We start from the raw sequence: 27,919 nt of genomic DNA on the forward strand, positions 1-27,919 counted from the left end.
TCCGTCCGTCTTGGTAAGAAAGGCCGGAACAGAAGCGCGATTCTCGTAGCGACGGGTGGTGCTGGGATCCAAACCCAGCGGGTGCTGGGGCAGGCTGAACGGGAGCCGTACTTGGGGACCCTTAGTCCCTCTGCTCACTTCGTCACGCTTCCGTATTTCAAACAAACAAACAAAAAGGCGCATTGCCAGGGTTATTCTACCACAATTGAGCAGCAGATGCTAATCGGTTAAAACCTCTGAACCGCAAGGTTATTCATCGCTTAGGTTCTTAAGGCCTGCCCCTCACACCTCACTGGGGACAGTTAGACACCAGCCCAAAACTGCCGTTCAGATTCCAGCACGGTCTTACAGACAAAGTATTCGCCACCTGGGAAATCGAGGCCTAAACCCCTTGAACAGGCCAGTACCTTTTTCACTTATTTGCATCTTTTTATGCCATTAGTCCTGCGAACCCTGACCGCCTCCCGTTTGTAACTGAATTTACCTCTGGAGACTCTCGCACTGGTGGAATTAGCTGTAGCAACTCGACAGCAAAAAACAGTAATTAACTTTTCCCACCGGAGTATTACTTCATTTAAAAGTAGGTCTGCAGTTCAGAGCAACAGTGACGTTCGAGTTACGGTGGAGAGAAGAGCATCGCTGACCCATCCGGACCAGCAGAAAACAGCTTAGGTAGATGCAAGTTAACAGGAAAATGGCAATAAGCTGTCTTTCTACGCTAGCTTTTCCGGCATAGCTGAAGCACTACTTTTCACAGACATTTTTACAAGAGATGTTCTGGTCTCTTAATTGCCAAGTTACACGTAAGCTGGAGCAGTTAGAAGATGGAGACTGTCTGACCGAGTGCAAGTGTCAAACTGCACCAGGTTTCACTGAAATGTCAAAATAACGCCGCCACCACCTGTACAGACGCAGCGCTTGGCTCCCATTTTGCAACTAGAGAATCAAATCTCCCGGAATGAAACTCCCCGTCTTTCCGAAGCTTGCTCCTACTCATATTCCCAAGGAGTGAGCTGGCTCACTGCTTGGATCTTTGGCAAAAGCAGAGATAAACCAACATTTCCTGAAAAGCAATTTAGTAAAACTTAACTTATTTTATGTATGAATTTCCACTAGGGAGAAAACAATTAATTTCACTAAGCTACTAGGCTGAGAAACACAACATCATTTCTCTTGATTGTACGTGTGTCATCAAATCAACTGGAAATCAAACTCGCACCTTCTTTATAACCTATCTGAATATAGGTACTTACTTTCACGGCAGGCCAGCTAGAGCGAACAAGCTGAACGACACCCTTTTATTCGTAGGGAATAAACTTACTGGGACTGCTGCCTCCTCTGCCACCACCCTGTGGTGGTGTTACGCTGCCCTACCTTCAAGGAGATGGAGCTGTACTTGTTGGAGGTGGATAACGAATCTTTTGAGGAAATTCTGGAAATCCAGCGCACGTCTTTCACGTCTAGCCCTGCTTCCTTGTCATAGCTTCCCCTCGTTCCCTCGGTAGGTTACTGGCAAAGTCAAAGGACTATACAAAGGGCGCAGCTTAAACTGGATTTGTAAATACCAAGTTATTCCATATTCGCCAGAGCATGAAGCTGTGGCTGAATAGAGTCTGTCTGTGTGTGTAGCACTGTCAGCTCACTTAAAGTGGTAGCTATAAGGGCTTCTTGGGGTCCCGGGGTCCCGTCTGACTTACAGTCTGCTCCCGTGGCAGAACCGTTGTCATGCAGTGCAGTCACGCTCCCCGGGACAGCAGTCAAGTTTTGGTAGTGGCCGTTTTCAGAGAAAGACAGCAGCTTCTCTGGTATTTTAGGTGACACGTCGTATTCTTCGTCGGGAAGCTCTGTTTTGTGACCTTCATCATTCTTAGATGCTCCTTCAACAATGACAAGGAAGGACTTCCAGGGTGTGTTTTTATCGTGTATCTGGAAAAAAAAACCCAAAAACCAGAAGGCTGAACACATGATGACTGTCGGGGAGGCAAAAGCGTGGACCCAACTCATACCTGACTCTGGTAGAAAAGGTCTCTCTTTTCATCCCACGTAACTGTCCCCAAACTAGGTCAGTATACACCCACGCACTAATCTGTGTCCCTGGTGAGCTTCCCGTTTTCATAAAGCATCTAACCGGTCCAGCAGGGAGCCTGGCCCAGACAGCGAATTCTCCTGCCACTTGCCAGTCACGTGGGGAACACGCTCAGAGGCCACAAAACAAGTCCGTGACTGAACGGTCCTCAGGCGTGACCTATATGGGCTACGCCACAATGGATTAAGAACGGCTTCCCTGCAGACTCAGGACTGAACACGAACCATGCGAGTATGGTAATGCCACGTCAGAGAGAGGACGACGTGCTAAACCCAACAAAAACTGGACAGGAAGTCCCCTCCAGGCCTGACAAAGTCGACAGGTCAGTACGTGGCCACGGAGAAGGCTCCAGGGCTACCAGGTAGTGGGATGACAGGTTCTTACCGAAGTGTGCCGTCGGAGGGTGGACTTGTCGGTGAAAGTTCGCCCACAGGCGTTGCACATGAACGGCTTCTCGCCGGTGTGTATTCGATGGTGACGCTGCAGCGCATTCAGCTGTGTGAACTGCTTACCACACTGGTCACAGCAATAGGGTCGTTCACCTGAAAGCAGAGGACAGCACTGAAGTGGTGATGTCGGGGTATTACGAGTGCTGCGCACTGGGGAACCTCAAGGAACCCCTGTACTTCATGAAACGATAAGGCAGGCGCAAGCATCTTCAGAAAAAAACCAAGATGTTTTCAGAATTCTCACAGTTGGGTAAATTTTGACACATCTGAAGTAAGCAGGTACTTGCAGAGCCTGCAGAAATCTGTGCAGCCGCTGAAGCCTCCACACTCTTTACATGTGTTTTCCATTAGCAGCTGAGGTCCTGTCCCAGAACACAAGTTTTCCGATTTACGAGGTACGTTGCGTGAGCATGAATACCAGAGCTACTCATAACCACTACGTTCTCTCCAACTACATCATAAACTGCCACGCTGCAGTCACTGTATTACGCACTTTTTGAAACACCCACGTTTACTCCCTCCTTGGCTAAGGTAGAAAAAAGGGATACCAAAAAACTTTCTAACAGATGCAAGTGGTGTCACAGAAAAAGAGATGACGTTCCAGAACAGGAAAAAAAAAAAGAGGAAAAAAAAAAGCATTAACGTCAGCACTGCCACGCCGACGTCCCCTGCTCCCCCCACAGTAACGCCACACCGGACACGCAGATGCAAGGAGTAAAGAGCGAGCAAGGCATGGCAGCCAAACAAGAATTTTGTTAACAGAGAACATTGGCAAGGACGCTTCCCACAGGCTGGCACTGGATAAGGAAGCGTGGTATTTATTACGTGATGAAAGTAACTCGAGCATTTCCAACCTGCTGTATTGCAGAATCATGTGGACTTTGCGAGAGCGGGTAAGAAAACCGAAGAGAGAACGCATGCCTAAGATTCCGTGGGAGGGATGAAATTTAGAGCTAGCACTGGGAAGAAACCGGGGAGTGCTGTCCCTCTAAAGAGGCAGGGTAAGAGAACGTAAAATGGAGAGGAACGCTAAGGCTGCAAATAGTGAAAGTGACCGTTCTCTTGTCATTCCACGCTGGCACAAAGCCTAGGTGACACCGACAGCACCACTTGAAAGTCAGTGTTATCGTACCTATGGTCACTGCTTTCTACTCAAAAAAACAGAGGAGCGGGTGGGAACGAAACAGACCCCGAAGAGAAAATCCAAGCAGGAGAGAATGCAAACAGAAAAGGTGGGCGAGCAGGCAAGAACGAGACCAGCACTCTGCAGTGCTTTGCTCAGAGCTCAAACATAGTCCTTCGGTCACTAATAACCCTGGCAGCATTATTAACAATACCTGCGTAGCTCTCGGAAGATTTCAGAGAATTGCTGCAACTCGGTAAGAAGCGCAGGGAGTACTAGGAGAAGGGAGGTGGATGAAAGAACTCACCGCATCAAGAACCAAAACACGCATGCAGGGTATCGGGGAAATCCTAGTCGAGAAATTCCTTGTCTGAATGACGCAACTGCGAGGCCTACGTCTTTAAACGGTGGTGGTTTGTCACACCTCCTACCTGTGTGAACTTTTATGTGCTGGTAAAGCGAGTTCCTCTGTGCAAACGTTCTGAAGCAAACTTCACATTTGAACGGTTTGGATCCAGTATGGATTCTGTTATGGTGTTTCAAGTACTCCTTAGAGGCAAAGCTCTTCCCGCACGTTTCGCACATAAAAGGCCTCTCCCCTACAGCAAGGGCGAAAAGGAGAATTAAACCGACGCAGCGTTCGAGAATGCTATTAAACATCACACGCAACAACTGAACGCTATTAGATACAAATGAACCACATGCCAGCCTCGCAAAAGGACCCGAACGGGCCACAGCGACAGCGGTGATCTCTGCGGAAGGCACAGAGCTTTCCTGCAAGAAACCTGCACAAACCCCCTTCCAAGTGCAAGGGCAACCGCGCCTATCCGACAGTACACCAATAGCTCTACACAGTACGTGAAAAGCCCAGGGGGATCCGCAGCTAGCAGTCTTCTCACCGTCTCTGGGGTATTCTGGCTTACTCCCGTCATAAACACAACGCTGCATGCCTCTGGTGAAAGGCCTCCATCCGTAAGCAGCCAATTTTAGTTATACGCGGCTTGAAAAGCGTTCTTGGAATTATGCGCTATTTCATCGTAATTTAATGTTTTCTGCTATCCGCATTTAGTTACGAGTTACTGGCAGAAGGCAGACCGTTTTAAGAGAGGTCAATTAAGAGATGCAAAAGTACCACACGCAACTGGCGGGTGGTACGAAGGGTCAGTTCAAAACACCAATTTACACCACAAAGGATACCCGGGAGAAGGTCACGTGCTTTTAAAAAGATCAGAATAAGCCAAGACAGCTGTTTTACATTCCTTGGGCTAACTGTTCCAGACTTACAGAGAAATCATTTTTCTGCTAAGAATTCAACCGGACCTTTTATTGATGACAGGTCTTTGGATATTGAAGGCTATCCAAACAGCCTCAGTCCACACTTCAGACGCCGGATCCCAGCCAGGCGGGAACTCCTGCTCTCTTCAACAAGCTCCTTTTACTCTCTCCACTGTCTGCCTATCCACCTATAGGAACCTTTCTCAGTAAAATCGTGTCTAGGGATGAGAATATCTGATTTTATGTAAAAAACAACAACAACAAAGCATTTTCGGAACGAAAATAAGATGTCCTGGTTTCACAGCAGGCCGCCTCCTATACCTAGTACATTGCAAAAGAAAGCCTTACCTGTGTGACATCGTTTGTGATATATAAGCATGTGATTCTGAGTGAACCTGGCACCACATTCATCACAGGCAAAAGGTTTTTCACCAGTATGGATTCTGAAATGAGACAGCAACATTAAAGCGCCGAGGTATATCTCTTTCCTTTGCAGCACAACGCAAGTTGTCTTTACTTTGTGGCTGCTCTCTGAAGAGCGACTGTGTGCCTGCACGAGATTTTTAGCGTCTTTTAAAAATACCTTCAGCTGGGCCAAATTCTGCATTGTGGTTTCTGCAGCGCGGCTTTTATTGCTCGATCGTGCATGTGCTGCACGATCAAGGCCCAGATCCAGAAATTTCTTTAGGGCAAAAACAAATTTTTAAAGGTAAAAATTGAGTAAAGTTTAGAAAACTCGTATCCGGATAGACAGGACGAAAGAAAAACGTAACCATCTTTTGGGATCTGAAGTAAAGCAGGTATCTTTATATTGCTGACACTATTAATAAACTATTCCACGCAGAACGTGAGTGATGTGTTCCCTGGCACGCTGCTCTTGCAAGGCCATCAAGTAGAGAGTCACTGGCTACTCTGGAACAAGTGGCACCCAAGGAGCGGAATAAAAAGGTGCCACTTCCATACAGTCAGTTTTCTTGCTGTCACCCCACGCTCGTGCTATCACCTCCCGAGGAAGGCTGTGCGTACAGGAAGGGCAGTTTACAGAATTGCTGCCTGTGCCAGTTTACTCTAGCTTAAATTTTTGAGCCCACGCACACTTCAGGACTCTTTTGGGTAGTGCTGCAGGAGCACAGCCAACAGAGGCCAGTTTTCATGGTGATGTACATCAACAGGAAGAGCACAGATGTGAAAATATATACAAACAGATGAGAAATTCTCACCACAGACTGTCACGATACACAAGTTAGGACAGCACCGAGTTTCCAGCATTCAGCCAGCTTACTGAACAGTCGCAGTGGTACACAATGGAGGAGAAACTCCACCTATGCCAAACCCGAATTTTTTAAGCAGCACAAAGCGGTTACTTGCGGTTAGGAAAGGACACGTGATGAAAGAGAGATGCCATACAGCTGCATCAGCAATAACATCACAGGAGCACCCTAGCAAAAGTTACGCTTCTGGATGTGCTTTCTACCACTGGGAGTAAACCCACTGACTTCAAAAGGGGCGGTGAAGCAAAGCAGTGGTTACTGAACCCTTCTGCCTTGCAGGAAATGCCACCTAGGAACACGCCGACACCACCGCACTCTCTTTTTGGGTCTGAGCAGTAGTACTTTGGGATATTTCTTCTATACCTCCCTCTCCACGCTTACTCCCTGGCTATAATCTGAACTTTGGTTGCAGATGACTGCTTCGGCAGACTGATAAAAGCAGGCTAAAGCCCTTAACAGCTAGAATTTTTGCCTTGATAAAAATGTCTCTCCCGTGAACTTTCAAGGCCACGCGTTTGCACCTCCACCTTTGAGTCTCGCTGCAATATAAGCGCTACAACTGATTTCATCAGCTCCCTGTGGGTGCCTTTGGTGCTTCACTCGCCTCCAGACGGTGACGTGTCAGCCTGTTTCTAGTCACGTATCAGTTGTTTTCTATGCTTAGCACCCAAATCTCGTATTCTTGAATTTAATACACGACCAAATCTTTTTAGAATGTTTTCATCCTTTTTGCATAACATTTTTCTATTGAATATAAAGAGGCATCGAATTAGCCGAAATAATTATAGCCCTCGTCCTACAAATAATTTGGCGTGGGGGTTGCTTTTCTCATGTGAAACATCCCACTGGCTCTTAACAGGTCTACTCCCAAGAGAAAAGTTAACTGTGCGCTTCAGCAGCAGCAGGCTTAAAGAAAATTACAACAACTCCCTTAACCTGAAAAGCAGACAAAAAAAAAAAAAAAAAAGGCGCTATGAAAAAAAGGAAATACGGAAACTTTCCAGTCAGTCACGTTTTACATCCCCACTTCACTTGAAGGCTCAAGGTGTGTTCCAGGGGATTCTGCTTCTCCCCCCAGAATCTAACAAGGCCAGTTAAGTCTGTTCATACCTCATGTGTGTTTTAAGTGCAGAAGGCTGAGAAAATTTAGCCTCACACTCTGTGCACCCATAAGGCTTGTCGCCTGTATGCGTCCTTTCATGGAGCCTCAAGGCAGTTTTGGAGCTCAACCCCTTTCCACACTGTTGGCACTGATGACGCTCCCCACCACCCTCATGAACCTGGAGAATGTGCCTCTTGACGTCCTTCTTCCTCTTGAACTTCTTACCGCAGAGCTCACAAGGGAAGTGGCGCTCGCTGCTGTGGACATGGCGCTGATGGCTTTTTAGGTTGCACCGGTTGGCAAAGGTCTGACTGCAGGTTTCACACCGATAAATGATTTCGGCTGCAATGCCGTGGCTGTGCTTTATGTGCTTGAGAAAACTTTTCTCATACAGGAATTCCTTCTCACACGTGCTGCACTTGAAGTTACTGCCTCGTTTCTTTTTATCCTCTTCAGATTTTTTCAGGTTTTCTTCCAATTCAAAGTTGCCATCACATTCTTCGCTTTCAGGTTTGATGTTGTTGCTCTCCGCTTGCTCCTCCTCTCTCTCCATATCACACATATCCTGATCTTGAGGATATTTGTCTTCTTCAACAGCAACCTCTGCATTCTTCTGCTGCTCTCTCAGCCGCCTTGTGTATTTCTTCTTCGGGATTTCCACAAATACTTTCCTCCCAGCCAGTCTCCCACTCGCCCTTCTGATTTTGGCATAAGGAGGCTTCATCAATTCCTTCTTTTTGTCCATTTTTTCTTTTGATTTGGTAGCCGGCACCTCAGGAGACATTCCGTTGCTGAGCCTGTCTGCTGGGGAATCCGGAGGATCCAGAGGACAGTCTGCCTGGTCAGCTTCTGCCACAGCAGCTGCTTTGGACTCGAGCAAAATGCTTGGCTGGGTAGCGCTCTCTTCCTCAGAGTTCTGTGATTCTGAGAAGTTTTGCAACTCCAACAGCACCGATTCAAGCATCTGCTTCTTTAATTGAAAGCAGGTTTCCGAGAGGTCCAAGCACTTCAGCTTTTCGGCTATTTCTAGCATACGCTGCACTCTGTCTTCTTCCACTTCTACCTTAGCAGTATAGACAAACTCAAGAAATGAAGCAAAATCAGCAACCTGGACCTCGTTCAAGAACACGTTGGTCCTTGGGCCATCCATGCCCTTCTCATTAAGGAACACCTCCTTGAAAAATTTGCTTGTTGCTGCCAATACGGCCTTGTGAGCAACAAACTCTGCCCTGACACCTTGATACTCCACGCTGACAGTCACGTCGCAGAGGTGGCCCAGGAGACGCAGCTGATGCATTTCATTCAGAAGGTTGATAGGAGAGGACTTGGATTCCAGTAAAACTGCATTACTTTCCATCTTTCTTCTCTCTGCAAAAAGCTGTTAACAACATTGCACGTTAGCTATTTGCACAGAAACTGACAAAACTCAAGGGTTTCAGCGGCCAAAAGTCATGTCTAGACTTTCGAGAGTGCTTCACTTCAGATTTAAGCACTTAAGGTGCTTGCGCTTAAGTGACCAGACTTTCAAAAGAGCGTTGTGAAAAGTCTGGCTAGAAGCACAGTTTTCAAAAAGTGTCACCCTAATAAAACCATGCCGCCAGTCATACACAGAGATTTCTCTGAAGTTAATTTGAGTTCAAATCTCAACCGTAATTTTACCTGAAACACTAGAGACTACTAGAACCCGTAATAGGGACAAAGCAAACAGAGGAACATCAAAGGAAACGTTCTTATTAAGACATGTGGAATTAAGAAATTATTCTCCCTCCTAATCAGGCAGTAAGAGAAAGGTAAGATTAAGTAAAAAAGTTAACTGCAATCCTAAATGAACGCTTCCTTAAACAGGCTTTCGAGATAAGACTTTTAAACAAGACTCGGATAAAATTCCAAATGCTCAACCGACCAAAGCACAGGAGACTGCATAATCATATTCTCAAACTGTAAACCTAAAAAATCGTAAAACTTCCTCAAAGTGTTTTCTTTTTTAAAAAATTCATCGCTCAAAATAGACTTGCAGCCTCTAAATTTTGAATGCCCATTTGCAGCCTCACAAGGGCTTCACAATTTTCGCTATCGTTTAGGTTGTGGCATATTTCCCAGTAAAGTTTTAAGCTGCTCCGAAGTCCTCAAAAGAACTGAGTGGGTTTTTTTTAAAAGTCCCAGAACAAACGATATTTCTATGAACTTTGAAGACACTCTGAGCACCGCCCCCCCCGCAATCTATTGAGTTTTGCTGCGTTCCTAACAACTATGCACGCATGCATTTTGAATCCGAAGAATTTCTTTCCACTTCCTAAAAGTTAATTAAGGTTTCTTTTCTCTGTACGTGCTTAGGTACAGTAGACTTGCAGTCTTTTATATATGGGACACTAGAAATCTTGTTCAGAGATTAAAAAAATAGCGTACAAATGGAACAAAATTTATAGTAATACAGCAGTAAGAAAGCCATATTAAGCACGAAAGAGAGACACGGGAATAATATTCACAGCATCAGAAAGAGATACTCTTTCCCCTCAAAGAGCTATAAACTCAAATTTTAGTCCATACTCACTTCAACAACCCAAAAGTTAGACTCGCATCCCAATGCCGTTTTCTGTTAAAACAGCTTTAATAACATATTTTCAAGAAACTGTAAAATTGAGAGCTACAAAATACACAGATTCACGGAGACTATGAGTAGCCGCGTAAAATGAATGCTTCACGGACTTGATACCACACAAGGCAAAAAGCCACAGGGAGCCCCTGCCCTAAGGAGTTTACAAATAAAGCAGACAAGACCTGAGGGAAGTAGAATCATTTCCCCAACCTCCCGCAACAAGCAAGTGGGAGAACAGGGAACACAATCCACCACGGGCACCCAAACCTTAGGTTCTACAGAAAAAGATTATCCTCGGAACCAAACCTTTCCTATTTCCTAGCCTTTGAATCTTCAGCTCAGTAAGCTTACTATTAAGATTTAAATAGTTCCGTTAACGTTATTCTAACAAATACCTAAAACCCCGCTGTCCCCGAGTTACACTTTACTACACCTAAAACAAAAGACCCAGGAAGGGGATAAAGAATCGCCTGTGCCAGCTCAGAGCTCAACAAGCATCTCAAAACACTGTCCACTTCTACAAGCAAACCCCAACGCTACGCTTCAGTTTTGATAGGAAGTTCATATGAACGAGAATGACGCGATCTGACTCCTGACTGAAAGGCTGACTCTTATAAATAAGCACAAAAGACGACGTTTAAACTTTGCTTCCCTTTCTCCATAGCCACTCTGTGATTTTTTTTCCCTCCCAGTTATACAACGCAGCGGCACTCCAAATATTTGAGGATGAATTAAGCAAAGACTCACTGAACGCTTTATCGGAAATAATCAGTGATATAAAAACGTAACTTTTTTTTCCGCAAAACATTATGTTTGAACTACTTATCGTGTTATTTCACAGCTATCCATCCATTTGCCATTCGAGCACACAGCAAAAGCTGTGGTCACACGTAGACAACAGTGATCCCCAGCAGGAAACAAGAACCCAAACCACAAACTTCTCCCACTGGGGTGAACGAGCTCCTAACTGTACTCAGCGAGCTGCTCGTTTCAGGAGCTGACCACAGACGCCTGTGTTAACAGACACGTTACGCCAATTCCTTTTTTCTTAAGGCTGCAAAACAGAAACCTCCTGTTCTTCCCACCATAGCGTTTGCAGAATGAAAAGCCACTGCGAAAACGCATCGCTCGCTCTCGTTGCTAGCCTTCTGCTGGTTTGGAATTTGTTCAGAGGAGGAGCGTTAATCCAACACGTACAGTAAGATACGTTGCACTGTGAAGGCTTTTCATTGCCACTCCTGTGGCAAGCATACCGAGCTGCTGAGCACTGGGCTGGCACATCTTCAACAGAAGTATGATACCTTCGCCTTGAAAAAGACAAGGCCTGAAAAATCTGCAGACTGAGCCTGCTCACTAGGACTAGCCTGTAGAACCGGGATTCAAATGAAAGCAACTCTTGCGTGCAGTCAGCCATCATACACCCTGAACGTATCCCCTCCCAGAGGCAAAACTAGCTGAAAAGAGGTAAAAAGAGCCAGCTAGATTTAGCAGATTGTGAACCCACAAGCCTGTCTGCTCTTCTGCACTGACAGTTCCACGCAGTTAATAAGAGACGTTACTGCTACACACCAACCCGCCTCATTTAGGATTGCTCCAACTGTTGAAGCTACAATAATGGCACCGCAACAACAGGCACAGTCCCCAGGGCTGAAGGAGAAGTTAAACCTACGCAGCGAAGGACAGCACGCTACAGCAAACACCCAGCCCGAGTTTTAGGATGACAGGCTGGAGCACCCCCCGAGGACCCGGCAGCCCCTGTGAGAGTGCAGGGGCACTCGGAGACGTGCACCGACCCCAGACCCGGCCAGGAGACTCCTGCGTGGAAGGAGGATGGGGCATCGCCACGTGCTTCCCCACAGCTCGCGTGGCAAAGCCAGTCGCCCTCCTCCTCCTCCTCCTCAGCAGGCTTCGTCCTCGGCCTCCCCCGCTTGCCCGCTTGCCACAGCGGCCCGAAGACGGGCCTGGACACCGGCTGCAGCCCACACGCACATCTCAACCCGGCCACAAGAGAGCGCAGCAGCCGCCGAAGGGACGCCGGGGAGAGGCTGCCCAGCTGGCTGCCCGCACCTAGGGCAGGCCACGAGGCTACCGACCTCCTCTGCTGAGGGGAGGTCCCGCCCGCCCTCCCCTTACGGGAAAGGGCCGCGGATCTCACGGGAACGCTGGGAGCACCCCTCCCGCTACCTCCCCACGGCGGGGACGGGGCGGAGAGCGGCTCCCGGCGCAACGGCCGCCGCGCCGAGGGCCACCGCGGCTACCCGGCTGCGAGGGGAAGGGTAACGGCCGGCGGCTGAGGGAGGCGGCAAGGCCGCTGGGGGGGGCGGGCCGGGGGCCAGACCCACCACCGCTCCCCCGCCTACGGCGGCCCGCGAAGGGCCGGCTGCCTCCGTGTGGGGGGAAGGCCCCTCCCGCCCCCGCGCTCACCGGGCAGCCCCGCGGCCGGGCCGGGCCGGGCCGGGCCGCGCCGCTCCTCGCCGCACAGCCTCCGGGCGGCGGCCGGAAGCGCTTGCCGCGCGATGGCCCCGCCCCCTCGCCCCGACAACGGCCGTTGGCGGAGGGGGAAGGCGCAGGCGCGGCGGCGACGCGTACGCGCAGGAAGCGGCGCCGGGCGGTGCGGCGGGACGTTGCTAGGCAACGCGGCCCAGCGGGCCCGGCCGCGCCCGGCCCTCCGCCCCTCGGCGGCGACCCTCCGCCCTTCAGCGGGGACCCCCCGCCCCTCGGCGGGGACCCCGTAGGGAGCCACCCCCCGCCTCTTCACCCCTGCCCGCATTAACGAGTCGCATCCCGGCGAACGAATCAGTCACGGGGCGGAGGGCCGCCGAGGTTACGAGCGCGTCTTTATTGGGAAAGAAGAGCAGTGATTTACAGCGAGGGCGCCGCGGCCGTGTCCCGTAAGGCGGGCGGCAAACCTGCGTGGGCTTCCCCCAGAGAGACGCTCCAGGCCGCGTTCGAGCCCTCAGTAAAAAATAAAGCTCTGTACGGTTCTAAAATCCAAGCGGGGCCAAGTACTTTTAAGAAGGAACCCCTTTCTCCGACTGCAGCGTCCCTACCTCCACAGCGCGCCCCCGTGAAGACGACACACCACCCCGCAAGGAGCTGAACCAGGCGGCCGCAATCAACCTTCGAGATCAATTTAGCCGATTACGAGCCGGAGAGACCGTGCGCGGCTTTCTGGCGATAACGGGCCTTAGAAGCGTGAAAGGGAGCGACCGGTGCCCTCCGCGCTAACGCTAGACGGCACGCGTTCTGCTTTTTCAAGAACAACGCTTTCTGGTTTATAAAGTTTACCTTGGTCAACCGACCAAATTTCCGGCGCGGAGTCTTCACCCATACAGGCTTCCGAGAACGTTTCTATTTTGGACCAGTTATGGTCTTTTTTGGTTGTGAGATCTATTAAGAAACTTCTCCAGTGAGCATTCCGGTCATGAATCTAGAGGGGAAAAAAAAAAGGGGGGGGGGGGAAACAATTACATCTGATTTTTTCCTAACAATAACTTTAATAACTGAAGATTTAATCCAGTGCAAAATCAAACAGTATCGGTGGGTCAACTCTGTGACGCTGTGCTCAAGTGCAAAAGCTGAACTCTGAAACGCAAGAGCAAGTCTGTTTTGCCGACTCTGCACTGATTTTCCGGCTCCGCTGTCGCGGTACGCTTCCAAAAGAAGCTAGAATTTTAGCAAACATCAACTTAAAAACCTGTAATTGGAAAAAACCCCTTATGTCCCGTCTTAGCAGCCACTACAAGGACCCGAAGGTCTCCGAAAACAGCCGAGCTCAGCAATCCATTTTTCAGCACGTCGCAACGCTGGCAACACATGAAATCACATTCATCTGCAACACGAAGACGTTCTAAACCATCACGTTACGGCCTCTGCGTAAGAGGCTTAAAAGACTGCAGAGACTGTAGTAACGGAAAACGTGGTACCGTTCCTCTTCTAAGAAAAGGATTCGGTCAGTAATAAGCATTTTAAATAACCGCTGCCCCAAGAGCAGGTTTTCCTTTTGAAGACAATACAACTATAGTTGGGAGACGACTGGTTTGACAGCCAGTAGCGGGAGCTGCTGCGCTGCGGGAGGAAAATTCTGCACACTTCAGAAACACGTTTTTAAAAGCTGCCTGTAGATGGCAGCGCAATCTCCCAACCCTAATATTCACCCTCCCGCAATTATTTTATTTTATTTTTTTTTTTTTAATAAAGATCAGAACTTAAGCACCAAGCTGAACCCTCATTAAGCCAAGAAACTTCTCTCAGTAGTTAAACGTCACCACCGCAGTTTGCCTGCCACAGGGACACCCGAGGGGCAGCGTACCGACACGTGTCTGCGCAAGGTGGACATGTCCGTGAAGGTTCTCTCGCAAGCTCTGCACTTGTACGGCTTTTCCCCGGTGTGAATGCGCTGGTGGCGCCGGAGAGCGCCCTGTTGGGTGAACGTTTTCCCGCACTGTTCGCAGAAATACGGACGGGTCTCTAAAAACAACAACAAAACCCAGGAAGCACGGAGTTAGGAGGCAGGTTCTTTTGGCCCCGATTTCAGCAGAGAAAAGGTGTAAAGAATTTTCATTGAAGAGACCAGTGCTGACAGAGCGGCGTACGTAGGCGACACGTGCTCGGGGCCCTGGTTTACGTGATAACCGTTTCCTGGCTGCGAGGGAAAGCCTGAGAACAGCTCCCTGATCTTGCCTAGAGGAACAGCAGCAACTACAGCCGCTCTCTGCTCCGACGTCCCTCAGCAGCACAAAACAGGCCTCAGCCTTCTGGGCAAGCACCATCTGATACGATACAAGACGATATCGTGCCCCGTTTAACAAGCCAGGATCAGTACGAGCCCCGCTTCTCCCCATCGCCCAATTCAAGGAGCTTCTAAAAGTGGTTCTGGAATAAAACGTCACCATCCAAACTGGAAAGTACTTCAGACCCAAGCTTCCAGTGCTGTTTGTTTTCCCAGCCCCGAGTATTTTTTCTTTCGTTACCTGCGTGGACGTTACTGTGCTGGGCTAGCGAGGCTCTCAGTCCAAACATCTTCCCACAAACCTCGCACTTGTAGGGCTTAGCACCCATGTGGCATCGTTTATGGCATTTTAAGTATTCGTTGGTGGCAAAGTGTTTTCCACACACATCGCATTTAAAAAGGCGCTCTCCTGAGTAAAGAGAGAAAAGACAGTCTGAATTCTTTCAGCAGAATTTTGTCCTTCAAAGTCGGTTTTCCAACGCCTTTCTACCCCTAGTAGTTCCTTCCCGGTTCTCGAAGCCTCTTCTGCGAGTTACCAAAAAAAAAGCATGCACCTTCTTCAAATCTCCAACTAGCACCTTCTAGCAGTAAGAAGGGAGGCGACGGGAGGGAACCAGATAGGAGGAACAGAAGTATTTACTGCCTACCTGTGTGGGTCCTTTTGTGGCCAGTGAGTTTGCCTTTATCAGCAAAGCAAGCCCCGCAGTCCTCACAAATGTACGGCTTTTCCCCTGTATGGGACCTAAATGAAGCGACACACAAATGCGTGTTAATAAATTAGCTCTTGTAGTGCATTCTTAAACTAATGGATTTGAAATTACATTCTACACCCTACAGGCAGCATACTTCATTTTTTAAATGAAGTGGAAAAAAGTACATTCTGCTCACTCAGGAAATAAGAGGGTTTACAAGTACAGGTGCTACACCAAAGCACTAAAATTCCCATTTAAGGTTTACCTTTTCCTCACTCTCAGGCCCTACAAAATCCACCCTTCTTTCACAAGTTACAGCTCACAGTATCGGCATCGGAAGGGAGAAAGCAGGGAAGATGACAAGCTGCTGCTGTGCTAGAGACTGAAAGTGCATCCAGGTTGTCCCCAGCACAATGCCAGCAGCAGATCTCTTGGGGCACTGTGGGCCACGTTCTCGGCTTCCGCAATCCCTCAGCCTCACGTCCTCTGGCCTGCAAACTTTAACTGGCAGGATATTCCCATTTTTAAGACAAAAGGCACTAAGGAAAGTCAGGCAAGCAGTGTTTCTGAACACATGCCGGACACCTGATTTTAAACTAGCTCAAATCAGAGAAAGTCTGAGCCTAATGTTTGGTCTTAACGCTGTGCTGACTTCCCCTTATTCCAACCCAAATAGTATGACGCGCAAAAACATGGATCATTTTGAGTTGTCAGGCAAAATGCTGCAAATACGAGACAGCCAGTTACCCAACACAAACCCCCACAAGTCACTGTTCTGTTGCAGTCACACCGCATCTTACACCCAGCGCTGAGATTGCCCTGACGTTTCAGATGTTTCGCCGGTCCTGAATCAGTATGCCTCACGAGTTTTTAAATCACTGTAAGAACACTTAGGAGACAGAAGAAAGCTACTGTCCCCGTTGTACGGGTCCACAGTCTCTAGCAACAGGATTTCTCTCACCTCGTTTAGCCCTCCGACAGTTAACGTCTTATAAGCTATCCGCTATGCTCCCTGTTTGGAGAAAGATGGGAAATTCCACGGGATGATTCACTCTCTCCTGGGAGCGGACACGTTTAACACAGCCGCCACCAGAGAGCAATTCATCCAGTCTAGCTCCAATGACTACAGAGGGAGCCCAGATGAGAAGTCCAGCTTTTGTACCGCATACAAGAAATTAAACCCCACACTAAGCGACTTGCTGGGAGTGACAAAGAGCGAGCAGGGCTCAGCATCTGGGTCTCTGAGGTCCCTGACTAATTCTTCAGCCCATGCTACTTCTCATCAGTGAAGGCCGTCATCTTATTTTGAAGACTGTCCCGAATGACTGGCTTTTGCTTACAAGTTCGGATAGAGCATCTGTTTCAAAATGCTCACTAAAACCGATGCAATGACCAGATGCAGACAAAGCCTTTACGTAAAAGAATTAATCACAGATACTACAGAACAAATTACTTCCCAGTGTTCCTGCTGTAAGGACACTCAAGGAGAATGACTCGGAACTGGGAAGTCTGAAGGGGAAAAAGAAGCGCTGAAGTACGCTGGGCATGCAGGGAGCGGTAACGGGAGAAGCAGTACTGTAGGCTGACCTGGTATGGACCTTAAGTTGCGACGGCTGAGCAAATTTTGAATGACAAATGCCACATTCGTACGGTTTTTCTCCTGTATGCGTCCGCATATGAAACACTAGCGCTGTTCGGGAGCTGAGGATCTTCCCGCAGACAGAGCAGAGAGGGCGTTTGACCCTGCCTTCGTGCTTCCGCATGTAATGTGTCCTCACATCCCTCTTTCTTTTAAAAGTAGCATTGCAAAGGGTGCAGGCAAACTGCCTTTCTTCAGTGTGGACACATGCTCGGTGCTCCTTCCAGCTGTTGTAACTAGCGAACGACTTGCTGCAGACGTCACACTGATAGACTTTACCAGGCAAGCACTGATGGACGTCTCTGCAGTGATCCACATACTTTTTCCGGGAAACAAACTGCTCGTTACACTTATCGCACGTTATTACATAGGCAGATTTGTTATTCACCCCACTTTTATTTACCTTCTTTATTTTAAACTCTTCATCTGATTCACGTTCTTCACCATCCTTCTCATTAGAGTATTCATCATCCTCATCGTCCTCCTCCTCAGTACGGACCTCCTCATTACCTCTGCTGTCTTCAACCTCCGAATACCCCGCTTCGTAATCTCCCTCCTCCTCTCCCTTCACACTCATTTCACCTTCATCTTCATTCCCTTCTTCACTCGTTTTTTCACTTCTTGCTTCAGCTTCCTTACTTTTCCGCTTCCGTTCTTCTTGCTCATTGCTACAGTCTGCTTCGGTAACAGACGAACCCCCGGGTTCTTCCTCACGACTGGTGGCCTCTTCGTGCCTCGCACACTTGCGTCGTTCAGCCTCCGACGTCCAACCCCACGTCTCTCTGTCAGAATTTTTGTCACAGCTTGTTGCGTTTGGTCTACGCGCGGGCGGAACTACCATCCAATAGACAGGCATAAGTTGCCTCTCTTGCCCAGACTCATGGATTTTTCTGTTAAAACAAACAAACAAACAACAGAGCACAACTTCAGTAGGTTTAATCGTTTCAATTCAGGCATGTTTGCCTGAATCGAGTTGTTTCCTTTTAATTCTTCTTCACACCATTTAAGAAATTAACAGCATGTTTGGAGAGCCGAACGATGTGGAATTTTTGTGTAGAGTTGGACCAGTTAATTAAAGAAAATTAAAAGGTCTCAGTTCATCAAGGATGGAGCCTCTCAAGTACACATATTCGTCATCTGACTAGTAACATAGGACGGACCGTACGTTTTCCTCCAAGACCATGCCGGACAGGGTAAGAAATTATGGACTTAAAACAAGGGAAGTACAGATTAAATGCCTGTATGGAAAAACAAAACAGACCCCCTTGTAAGCCATCAATTGCAGCGGTTAACTCCACTTACCGCTATGCAGTGCGCGGAACAAGCTATGTCACTGCACCCGCGACACATCTGGAACGTTTTTTCTGCTACTGGACTGAACTACAAACAAATTTTGACATTTTTTAAAAGGGAGGCTGAGATCCAGTAGAAAACCACGTATCTCCTGTACCACACAGGCAGGTTACGGAGACGTTTGACATGTACAGTGGCTTTTGCAGTTCTGGAAACTACTGTGCAATTTCAACATCTTGTTTTCAGTCAGGCAGCACTTAATAAGCCTATCTGGAAGCTCACACTACCCAGTGAAACAGCATGCAGGATATCTGGCCCATGAAAACCACACTAAAAAGCATCACACTGCCCTGACGTTTATGAAATGGGCATTTTCTTGTGCATTTCAAACAGATGCCGATTCTTTTCAGGCTCCTATTTAAAAACCCAAATCTGAGGCTTCCAAAATCACCTAACAGATCTGGTTGCACAAGTCCTCTTTGATTCAACGGGACACGTTCACCTAAATTCCCAGTCTGGGAGACCTCAATCCAGTAATCCGGACTGAGAGCTTGATCAGGTCAACAGAAAAAAATCTGTGCCGATTTCAGCACGCTTCTGATCAGATCTAAGGAATCCTGGAACTAAAGCAGCGAGGACTTCAGGAAGGCTTTTATCCTGGTGACCAGAGAGAAAAACACGTTTTCCTGCGCGCGCATAGACACACACACACATACAGAGAATGCTGTACCTTACATGAGTATTGTAAGCAGACCTCTGAGCAAAGCTGGCGGGGCAGCGTTCGCATTTATAAGGTTTCTCTCCCGTGTGCGTTCGCATGTGGACTGTCAGGCCGCACTTGGAACTGATAACCTTGTCGCAGTACGGGCAGGCCTGGGGATCCCGCTTCTTCTCATGCACCCTGCGGATATGGTCGTTTATGTCCTTCCGGCGCTTAAACCTCTTGTCGCAAAACACGCAGGAGAAGCCCTGCTCATCACTGTGAACGGTGAGGCGGTGCTGCCGGAGGTTCTGGTGAGTGGAGAAGAGCTGCTCACACGCGTTGCAGCTGTACTTGACAGCCAGATTAACGTCATGCTTGAGCTCCATGTGTGACCGGTACTGCTTGGTAACGCGGAATGATTCGTTGCGCTTCTCGCACGCAATCTGTGGCAAGACTTTTGCCACATGCCGCGGTGATTTCCTACGTTCGGTTTTACTGGCAAGTTTGGAAATCAAACTGTTTTCATCTTCCCACTGCTCAGGCAGCGCGTTCCCAATTACTACGCAGGCTTCCTTTGACTCAGTCTGACTTAGGAAAGAATGACTGTTCTCGTTTTCCAGACTAACGATATCCATGCTGAGTCTGTTCCTGGTATCTGTCTTGTTACATTTCGGTAGCTTTGCTGTCCTGGATTTTGGTTCTGGAAAAGCGGTGTCCTCCTGCTCCAGGCTTGCCGGTTGGCCTTCAATGAGTTTGTAGCCAGCCAGCAACTTTTTATGTTTTTGCCTATCCCAAAGTTTCCTCTGCATGGGTATCGCCACAACTTGGGAAGAGTTACTCAGTGTGCGGTCCTCCTCTTGCTGGATGCGAGTCCACTGTGGCCCACCATTTTCACACAGCTGGCCTTTCAGATGGAGGCTCAAATCTAAACCCTTCCTGCCCTCTGCTTTCACTTCTTCACAAATGTCAAGCAAATCCTTGCATTCAAGTCTTTCGGCTATTTCTTTCATCCGTTGCAGTTTTTCCGCTTCAATCTCCACTTCTGCAGTGTAAACAAACTCCAGAAAGGAGGTGAACTCTTCCGTGTAAATGTCTTGCAGAGTCACCGTGCAATTCTTGGTGTCCAGCATCTCATCGTGCAGGAAAAGCCCCTTGAAATAGTTGCTGGAAGCTGCCAAGACAGCTTTGTGAACCAGAAACTCCTCCTGAATTCCTAGATGTTGCGTGTGAACCGTCACGTCACAGAGGTGACCGAACTGGTACAGAGAATGCAGGGCCCTCAGGAGGTTAGGAGCAGCAACCTTGGATTTCATTAGAATTTTCTTTTTCTCCATCCTGCCAGAAAAACAGACAAATGTTTGAATGCTTGCTCTCCCTCTTCCATCAGCTATCTTTTCATTCATGTACGACATCAATCACTTAAGAAAAAGCTCAGTGGAGATACATGTCCTAATTCCTAATTTACAAGACGTGGTAAAGACCTCAAGGTTACTTCTATCAACACAACCGTCATCAGCAAACACACTTGGTTTATTACAGTAACAGTTTAGATTTACACTCTAGGATGACCCTTCAGAGCAAATATTCTGTAGCACAGATAGTAACAGTAATGAATTACGAGTAACATGATTGGCCCACCTTAATAATAAAACGTTCTTCACGCAAGCACTTTTCAACAGCAGAGGTCACAACAATTTACAGTGGAAACAAGCATCTTTCCCCACCCCTCTTGTACCAAGGAGGAACTGAAGCATAGCAAGTCACTTCACTTCTGATTGTTTCCAGGCCGGTGTTGAAACACAGCCTGTGTCTGTGTTTTCACAGTCACACCAGGCTCCACTCACTGTGCCAGGCAGCCCCTTGTGCCAAAGCAGGGGGATAAATCTTTGGATCTGGTTCAGTTTTATTTCTGGTGTCGTGTCCCCCCTGGTTCAGTTTTATTTCTGGTGTTGTGTGTCGTGTCGTCCCCCCCCCCGAACAATCAGACCTAGGGTTAATAATGATAGTTAGTAAGTTTCTACTGTATTTGGCCACTTAAATAATATACAGGAACAAACTACGTATCTAGAAATAGCTACAAATTTTTTGAGGAGGTAGTAGCGTTTTATTTGAAAAATCCTTCAAAACTGCTCCTTCTCAATCAACAAACGGAGGGATCGGAAGTTTTCTGACATTTTCAGAAAGAACAATTTGCGTTTCCCCGCCAGCTCTAGACAGACACCAGCTGTTACGACAGTAAATCCCATGCCTGAGAACTCTGTAGCTTTCCCGTCTCAACCCGCGTATGACACCTACGCTGCTTGGAACAAGAAGTCTCATTCATCCTTGCCCATAAAGCACCACAACGATGCTGTCAACCCTGCTGAGGCCTTTAGATGCTCCGATCTGTTCCTCTAAGCTGATATTCCCGATCCAGCATAGTTTTTAAACGTCTGTTATTTAGCACGTGCTTACAATGGCTTTGTAACCAAGGGAGGAACATTAGGCCAAAATAAACAGACGAATCAGCTTGCTATTGGTTAAAGGCTCTGTTTAAGCTTGGCTTGCTGTGCTTCGCTCTCACGGTAATAATGGTTGGCAGAAAATGACACCAAACTGTACTTTCGCTTCTCATCTAAATTACGTTTGACGTTATATTAAATACACTCCTGGCAGATACAAACTGTCCGATTAAGAAGACAAATGTGTCTTCAACACAAAGTGCCAGGAAGTCAAATATAATACATAGCCTAGAGTGAATAGGTTTCAATAGCAAGCTTAAGAGAGAGCTTTGAGAATACTCTTCCTATTACAAGCTACCGCAGCAAGGACCGCAGAGGATAATCATCTTCTAATCCGCAAGGCGTAAGTCATGCAATGCTTGTGACACCCCAAATAATGTTTTAAAAACTGCATTTAAAGGTTCAAACTGATTTTCCAACGACCCCATTAAGCACCACTGGAACGCGTACAGCTTCGTTCGTAGGAAACGGACAAGATTTCTGCTAGATATAAAATGTCTGTAAATTTGAGTTATGCAGAACCTCAAATGTTTGTACCTAATTGGGGGTTTGATCCTGAGTACTCGACGAGCTCCTGCGAGAAGTCCCACCCCAATCAGTGGGACTGTTTGGGATCTCAGCCTTCTTGCCTAGCTGGTGCAGAACCTCCTCGCTCCCGCACTCCTCGCTGCTAGCAAGTTCACAGATGTTTACTCAGAGAGAAGAAAACAAAAATATCACTACAGGAAAAATACTTAGGAAAAGTAACTAGAAGAAAAAGACAAACAAAGCATGTGTTGAAACATCCCACAGAAGCTGGAAATTGAGGGGGGCGATGTGCAAAGTAGCACTGTCTAAATTCTGTCAGAAAAGGACTGCTCGCATCCAGACTCCTACAAACGTTTGGTAATTATCACAGTCTCTGCCTTATGAATTCTGGCCAGCAGGCATCTTTAAAACACTCCCAACACAACATCTGCCAACTATTCCCTACCAACAATCAGCAGCTACGTGGAGACATAACCCCAACAGCTCCTACGGCACGCTTGCAGGCTGCAGGAAGAAGCGCAGATCCGGAGGTTAATATCTATATTCAGTCCGTAAATTCACAAAAGCTTCCACTTAATCTGTCCCCTGGCTTGCCCTTCTTCGTGTTTTCCAACAGGATATATTCCTTCTTCATTTCTGTGCAGAACTGACCCCAGCGTTGCGAAGCTCACCGATCAGTAGCGCTTAAAGAAATCAATGAGCAGAGCATGTGCTAATTTCCTCCTTCTCCTTTTTAAGATCCCCATCTGCGATAAATTCACGATACGCGCTCCCATGTGAGCTCTACTAACACTAATATCTGATACTAAGCCAAATGGAGAGGTACGTTCCAACATCATCTCTTTAGTTCAGCTGCTTCTAGATTAAATCAGCCCAGAAATGGTTTACCGAAATGTCTTTCCAACGAAAAATGACACAAATTAATCAATCCTCACGGTTTTTTTTTTCCTTCAGAAAAAAAGAGACCGTACTTTTTGTTACCATTTGGAAAGGAAATTGATCTTTAGTTTTCTGAAGTGGTGTTGAATATACTTGGTTTCTTGTTTTACGGTTTCATGAGGTTGAGAGTAGAACACAATGTTTCAGGGGTATAAAACAGTATGTCAGATTCCCCACCCCACCCCCCAAAAAAAAAAAGTTGCGGGAATAGATCATCTCCAAGTATTTTTCTTTCATTTTGGGGGTAAGGAAGCAGCTTCTTATCCCCGATGGATTAAGAAACCTATTTTCCCGTTACTCTTTACACTTCATTAACACTTAATGACAAGAAAAGATTGTTGAGGAATTCCCATCCACAGCAACGGGAACGAGGATGACAAACGTTGCAGTAAATCGTCCAGTTATCGAATCAAAGAGAAGGGCATGTTTTGTTCTAACTGCTGGTTAACGTCGGCTTGAAATATCCGCCAGTAATCGAATAGGAAAAATAACATCGTTAATAGGTTTAATTCTAACCCTCCATTTATGAACACAAGGCACCCTGGTCTTCATAATCCTAACTTTCGCTCCCAACTGCATCCGTAAACCAAGGATTCCCAGAGCTGCACCCCACCCCTTCCGCTTTCCAGCGCTCTAGCCAGCCCAAACCTCCAAATGATCGACACGCCTCTCTCCTGCTCCACTTCAAACACGCCACCCTAACCCGGCAGAACAAGCTCCCGAGCGGCGACGCAGGACGGTCACGAAGGCGGAAAAAGCGCAACGCGGCAGGAGAGGCGTGCTCTGCCGCTCCGCAACCCCTCTGCTATTTTCTCACACCCTCAGGAACCCTCTCGGAGCTCCTCCGGGGAGGCGGCAGGGTTCGCGGCCCGCTGGGAGAAAGATACCGCTGATCACTGCGGGTCATCGTGCACCCGTTACCGCCTACGAAACCAGGAAGCCCAAGGGAGCTAGAGGCCAAAGGGTTAGAGGCCAACAGCCCTAATAAGCATCATTCTGCTGTACCCTGAAGCTACCTTCTGAAAGCAGCAAGTGGCCAGTCTCCGAGACACTGACTTCAACGGGAAGATTTAAATGAAAACAACGTTTTTTCCACATGTTGCATTTTACGGGTTTGTTTGTAACGTCTTTCAGCTTTTTGCCCAGTAATAAGGGAATAAATACTTCAAAGAATTCGCACGTATGTAAAATTTACAGAAAACGTAATTAATCTAACAGAACCAGTGCAAAAGCCAAAACATATTTCAATTCAATTACAGTTCCTGATAAGACCACTGGAATAAGTACAACTGTTTTAAAAAATAAAGCCTAACACTGGCTTCCAATCTCCAAGAAGAGATTTATATTTGCTCTGTGCTATAACTTTTTTTTTTTTTTTAATGATGCAACAACATAGTCAATAGCAGCTCTCTAATTCAGGATAATTAACGCGGTAAATGAAGACGTTTGTAGGAAGGACAATAAATATTTCTAAAACGTTGTTGGTTCTTGGACTTTCACTGTTCACATCTACTTTGCAATTTCTGTGGGCCAGAGCCTTGACTAGTGTGATACGGTACAGCCCTTTTGAAGTGAAGACAGTGAAGGTACACCGATTATCTACACCCAAGTATCTAGGGGAGAAAAACCCAATAGGTAAAAAAAATTGAATTGCATACTTCTCAAAAATTCTGTTATTCACATAAATATGACCTGCTTTTTGCAAAGTCTACGTAATCTTTGGTTGCTTGACTTTCCCCAAGCCTTTTTAATTAGATCTTAAGCTTCTCTTCAGAGAAGCGAGGAGGAAATTCTTCCTTATTTTCCCAAGAAGGGCTCCTTTGAACTCTCAAGAACATGTACACGTACAACAAAGGGCCCCGACAGTGATCAGAATGAGAACCCTTGAAATATTGACGGTGTTTGACCGCTTGGCAAAACAAGACCGACATGGGTAGATCACAACAGCAGTGCGACACCCCAGATCCTGACCACTAAAACGAACCACTCAAGAGATCGGATTAAACAACCAGAACTGCAGTAGAACAAGCAGAATATTTAAGAGCGCACAACCTGCCTTAAGTAAAGGGCAATACGACTCATTGTCACGGATGCATGACTCCTAGCTTCAGTCCTCAAACAAGCCATACCTGTGATATTTTTTCTGATTTTTGCTCTGTTTTTTTCCTGTAAAATCAGGTAATGTTTACCTGTCTTAAAGGCAGATTGTGATGATAAAAAAACATTAATAGCAGTGAGATAATAAGCTAACGTAGGTGAAAAAGAACATTACAAGGACATAAATAACAGCTGGAGTTACTCAACTGTATTAATCATCTGGAAAATTAAGCTTATTCACATGAATTCCCACATGATGCAGCTACGGAAAGTTAGGTGTGTCAGGACACTGAGCAAATAGCAACGATGACTGCACCTCTCCTGCCACAGTTTCTGGCCTGCTTGTGCACTGCTGAGTAAGTTGAGGAATTGCCATCCGGAGCATCCCAATTTATCCTCCAGCGCACCGCTGGACAAATTCCTCCAAGAGCCATTTAAAGTTGCTTGGTTCATTTTCTTTTTTTTTTTTAAACGTACAGAACTTTGATTTCTGCCCTGCTAAAAACCAAGTACGTTACCTTTGAGATGCAACTGGAAGAGCTCCTTACGTGAGAAAAATCAAGGCTGACCACGCTTTCCAGGTGGAATAGCACTAACACTCACAATCCTATCAGAAAGATACCGCACCCTGTTATTCCTTACGCCGCTAACAACACGCAGTTGTGATCATCTTCTGGTTTTTACCATTTACTTTAGGCGGCCAACAGGTTTCTACACGCGTAACGGCCTGCAGCGCGCACAGGTGCCCCCTGAGCCCTGCGAGGAAATCGGAAACCGAAGACGTTTTTCCCGGCGCTCGACACGAGTCTCCTCACGGCACGGCAGGCGGCCGGAGCTCCGAGCAACACCAGCGCGGAGACGTGGGGCAGGCCGGCTGTCACCCGCCACCCGCGCAGGGGGGACACAGGTCGGTCCCCAGGGACACCGCAAGGCCACCCCACGCCCCGCTCCCGGGTGAGGCCTCGCCGCCGCCACGCCTGGCTCGTGAGGCGTCGAGGCCCGGCCTGCGCCCCAAGGGCGGCGGTCGCCGTCCCGCCGGGCAGGGCGGTGGTAGCAGCTGCGGCCGGTGGTGGCGGCGGCAGCAGCAGCAGCAGCAGCCGGGCCCCCTCCCCACCCTCCCGGCGGCCCCGGGGATGCTTCCCCGCTGCCCGGCCCGGCCGCCCCCTCACGGCCCCCGCCCGGCCTTACCCTGCCAGGCGGGGCGGCCCGCTCCCGCCTCAGCCGCGCTCCTCCCGCCCGGGCACCGCCCCCGGGCGCAACCACCGCTCCCCCCCCCCCCCCCCCCCCTCCCCGGAGAAATGGTACGGCGCGGGGAAGGACCGCCTGACAGGGCCCTGCTGCCCGGAAGCAACATGGCCGCCGCGGCTTCGCCACGTCAGCCTCCTGTCCTTTGCAGCCATCTTGAGTGAGGGAGGCGGCAGGCCGCGAGCAGGCAGCCATCTTGGGCGCGGGCAGAGGGCCCGGGCAGCTGGCGTTCCCGCGCTCCGTGAGGAGAGGCGCCGGTCTCCTGACGGAGCCCTCAGAATTGCAGGCAGGGGTCAGTTTTACCCCATTACTTGGAGTGCCTTCCGCTACGCTTTATAATTATTTTCTCTCAAGAAACGGCAGCAACTCCCCCGTTGATCAGGAATACCACAGGGTGCCAAGGCCTTGCTCTTACCTGTACACATAGGCCAGCCCATAGATTTATTTTGGGGAGGGTACTCACCCCAGGCAGAAGAAAATCTCAGGTCTCTGTGTCAGTTTTTTCTCTTCCTGTGAGAAGGCGAGCCAGCTTCGCTCCAGTCTCGCAGCAGGTCACGTTTCAGGGCCCCAGTTGTGAAAACTGATTCAAGCTGGCTGCCAGGGCTCAGTTCACTCTGGTGTGGTACAGTGCCGTCTCTCTACGTCTCCAGGCCAGACTACAGTAAATTTAATGATTTCTGTGAGGACTTCGTTCTTCCAATGATCCATCCACATGGAGCGGTTGATTGAAAAAACATCCATGAATTTTTCATAGCTTGTGCTTAGCTGTTTCCACAAAACCAAAAAAAAAAAATTCCAATCAAGTCAAAACAGTTTGTTTTCACATTTGCAAAGCGTGGTGTGCTTCAGTGTTTAACCAGGTTAAATTGCTCCTGTTGCCAATGGCTGTCTACGGTGGGTTTGTTCCCCAGGCGCAATAAATGTCTTCACTCATCTTCTAGCCCAGTTTGCTCTGCCAGCTAGATCCAGCTCCTCGTTGTCTCCCAGTATAGATACTGGCAGGTTATTTCCAGTGTTAAGAGAAAGGTTATAGGAACTAACTTAAGAGTCTGCACTTTGGTGGGGTAAATCTGGGCTCAGGAGAAGCACAAATGGGGTCTCGCATCTCCCAGAACCTCTGTTCCTGCAGGATGAGCTGCTGTTTCTCACCAGCGACCCCGTATCATGTGAAATGATTTTAAACAGCCAACGGATGGGACAAGTCACTCTGTGGGCTGCCAAGTACTTAAGCACACAAATCTTGTTTCCAAGACAAATGACGGATAAATTCCTCCTTGGAAGCATTTTTTACTTAAGTGCAGGTTTTAATCTTCAGATTTTAACGGCTTGTAAAAACATTGGATGATGATTGTAATTCCAATGAGGTGACGTAAAATAAATTCCTCCATTATTAAAAAAAAAAAAATCAGGAAGAGGCAGACATCACTGCAAGTTATTACGCTATTTACCTTTCTTTTCTATATTTCTACTACATCAGTTTGAACCTAGATCCTATAATTATCAGGCTGCTGGCCAGATACTAGAAAACGTTCACATATTTATGTGAAAACAAGACTACAGTAGGAAAGACAGAATAAAAATACTTCAAATAAAAATAACTAGTGCAAACTCAACTTGCTTAGACTCGTACAGGCCGAGAGGCAAATCT

General features: G+C 47.8%; 2 protein-coding genes across 6 annotated transcripts; both read right to left on the bottom strand.

The window, feature by feature from the left end:
* Positions 1–1,028: 1,028 nt before the first annotated feature.
* On the bottom strand, positions 1,029–13,209 carry GZF1 (GDNF inducible zinc finger protein 1). Of its 2 annotated transcripts, none has more exons than XM_076335252.1 (6): positions 13,191–13,209; positions 7,315–8,684; positions 5,282–5,376; positions 4,090–4,257; positions 2,471–2,628; positions 1,029–1,926 (listed from the first exon to the last, which is right to left on the bottom strand). In XM_076335252.1, the coding sequence occupies exons 2-6, from the start codon at positions 8,661–8,663 to the stop codon at positions 1,570–1,572; spliced, it is 2,127 nt and encodes a 708-aa protein (XP_076191367.1). In that variant the 5' UTR covers positions 8,664–8,684; positions 13,191–13,209; the 3' UTR covers positions 1,029–1,569. The 2 variants fall into 2 exon arrangements, with proteins under 2 accessions (XP_076191367.1, XP_076191366.1); XM_076335251.1 differs by lacking the exon at positions 13,191–13,209 and adding an exon at positions 12,327–12,374.
* On the bottom strand, positions 12,711–26,256 carry LOC143158810 (uncharacterized). 4 transcript variants are annotated; one of them, XM_076335246.1, is made up of 7 exons: positions 26,215–26,256; positions 18,989–20,296; positions 16,914–17,855; positions 15,282–15,376; positions 14,876–15,043; positions 14,215–14,372; positions 12,711–13,332 (listed from the first exon to the last, which is right to left on the bottom strand). In XM_076335246.1, the coding sequence occupies exons 2-7, from the start codon at positions 20,293–20,295 to the stop codon at positions 13,090–13,092; spliced, it is 2,913 nt and encodes a 970-aa protein (XP_076191361.1). In that variant the 5' UTR covers position 20,296; positions 26,215–26,256; the 3' UTR covers positions 12,711–13,089. The 4 variants fall into 4 exon arrangements, with proteins under 4 accessions (XP_076191361.1, XP_076191362.1, XP_076191363.1 ...); XM_076335247.1 differs by lacking the exon at positions 26,215–26,256 and adding an exon at positions 25,545–25,921; XM_076335248.1 differs by lacking the exon at positions 26,215–26,256 and adding an exon at positions 22,000–22,223.
* Positions 26,257–27,919: the final 1,663 nt, after the last annotated feature.

Source organism: Aptenodytes patagonicus, chromosome 3, assembly GCF_965638725.1.
Source record: "Aptenodytes patagonicus chromosome 3, bAptPat1.pri.cur, whole genome shotgun sequence".
In the NCBI taxonomy this organism is placed as follows: Eukaryota; Metazoa; Chordata; class Aves; order Sphenisciformes; family Spheniscidae; genus Aptenodytes; species Aptenodytes patagonicus.

Bases quoted from the DNA above. Each gene is read 5' to 3' on its own strand.
- GZF1 (XM_076335252.1), bottom strand. From the start codon at position 8,663: ATGGAAAGTAATGCAGTTTTACTGGAATCCAAGTCCTCTCCTATCAAC. The intron at 5,377-7,314 runs GTATGAACAGAC...GTCTCATTTCAG, and splicing joins GCACTTAAAACACACATGAG to AATCCATACTGGTGAAAAAC. The intron at 1,927-2,470 runs GTAAGAACCTGT...TTTTTTTTCCAG, and splicing joins CCCTCCGACGGCACACTTCG to ATACACGATAAAAACACACC.
- LOC143158810 (XM_076335246.1), bottom strand. From the start codon at position 20,295: ATGGAGAAAAAGAAAATTCTAATGAAATCCAAGGTTGCTGCTCCTAAC. The intron at 14,373-14,875 runs GTAACGAAAGAA...TGTTGTTTTTAG, and splicing joins GCACAGTAACGTCCACGCAG to AGACCCGTCCGTATTTCTGC. The intron at 13,333-14,214 runs GTACGCTGCCCC...TTTCCCCTCTAG, and splicing joins CCTTGCGCAGACACGTGTCG to ATTCATGACCGGAATGCTCA.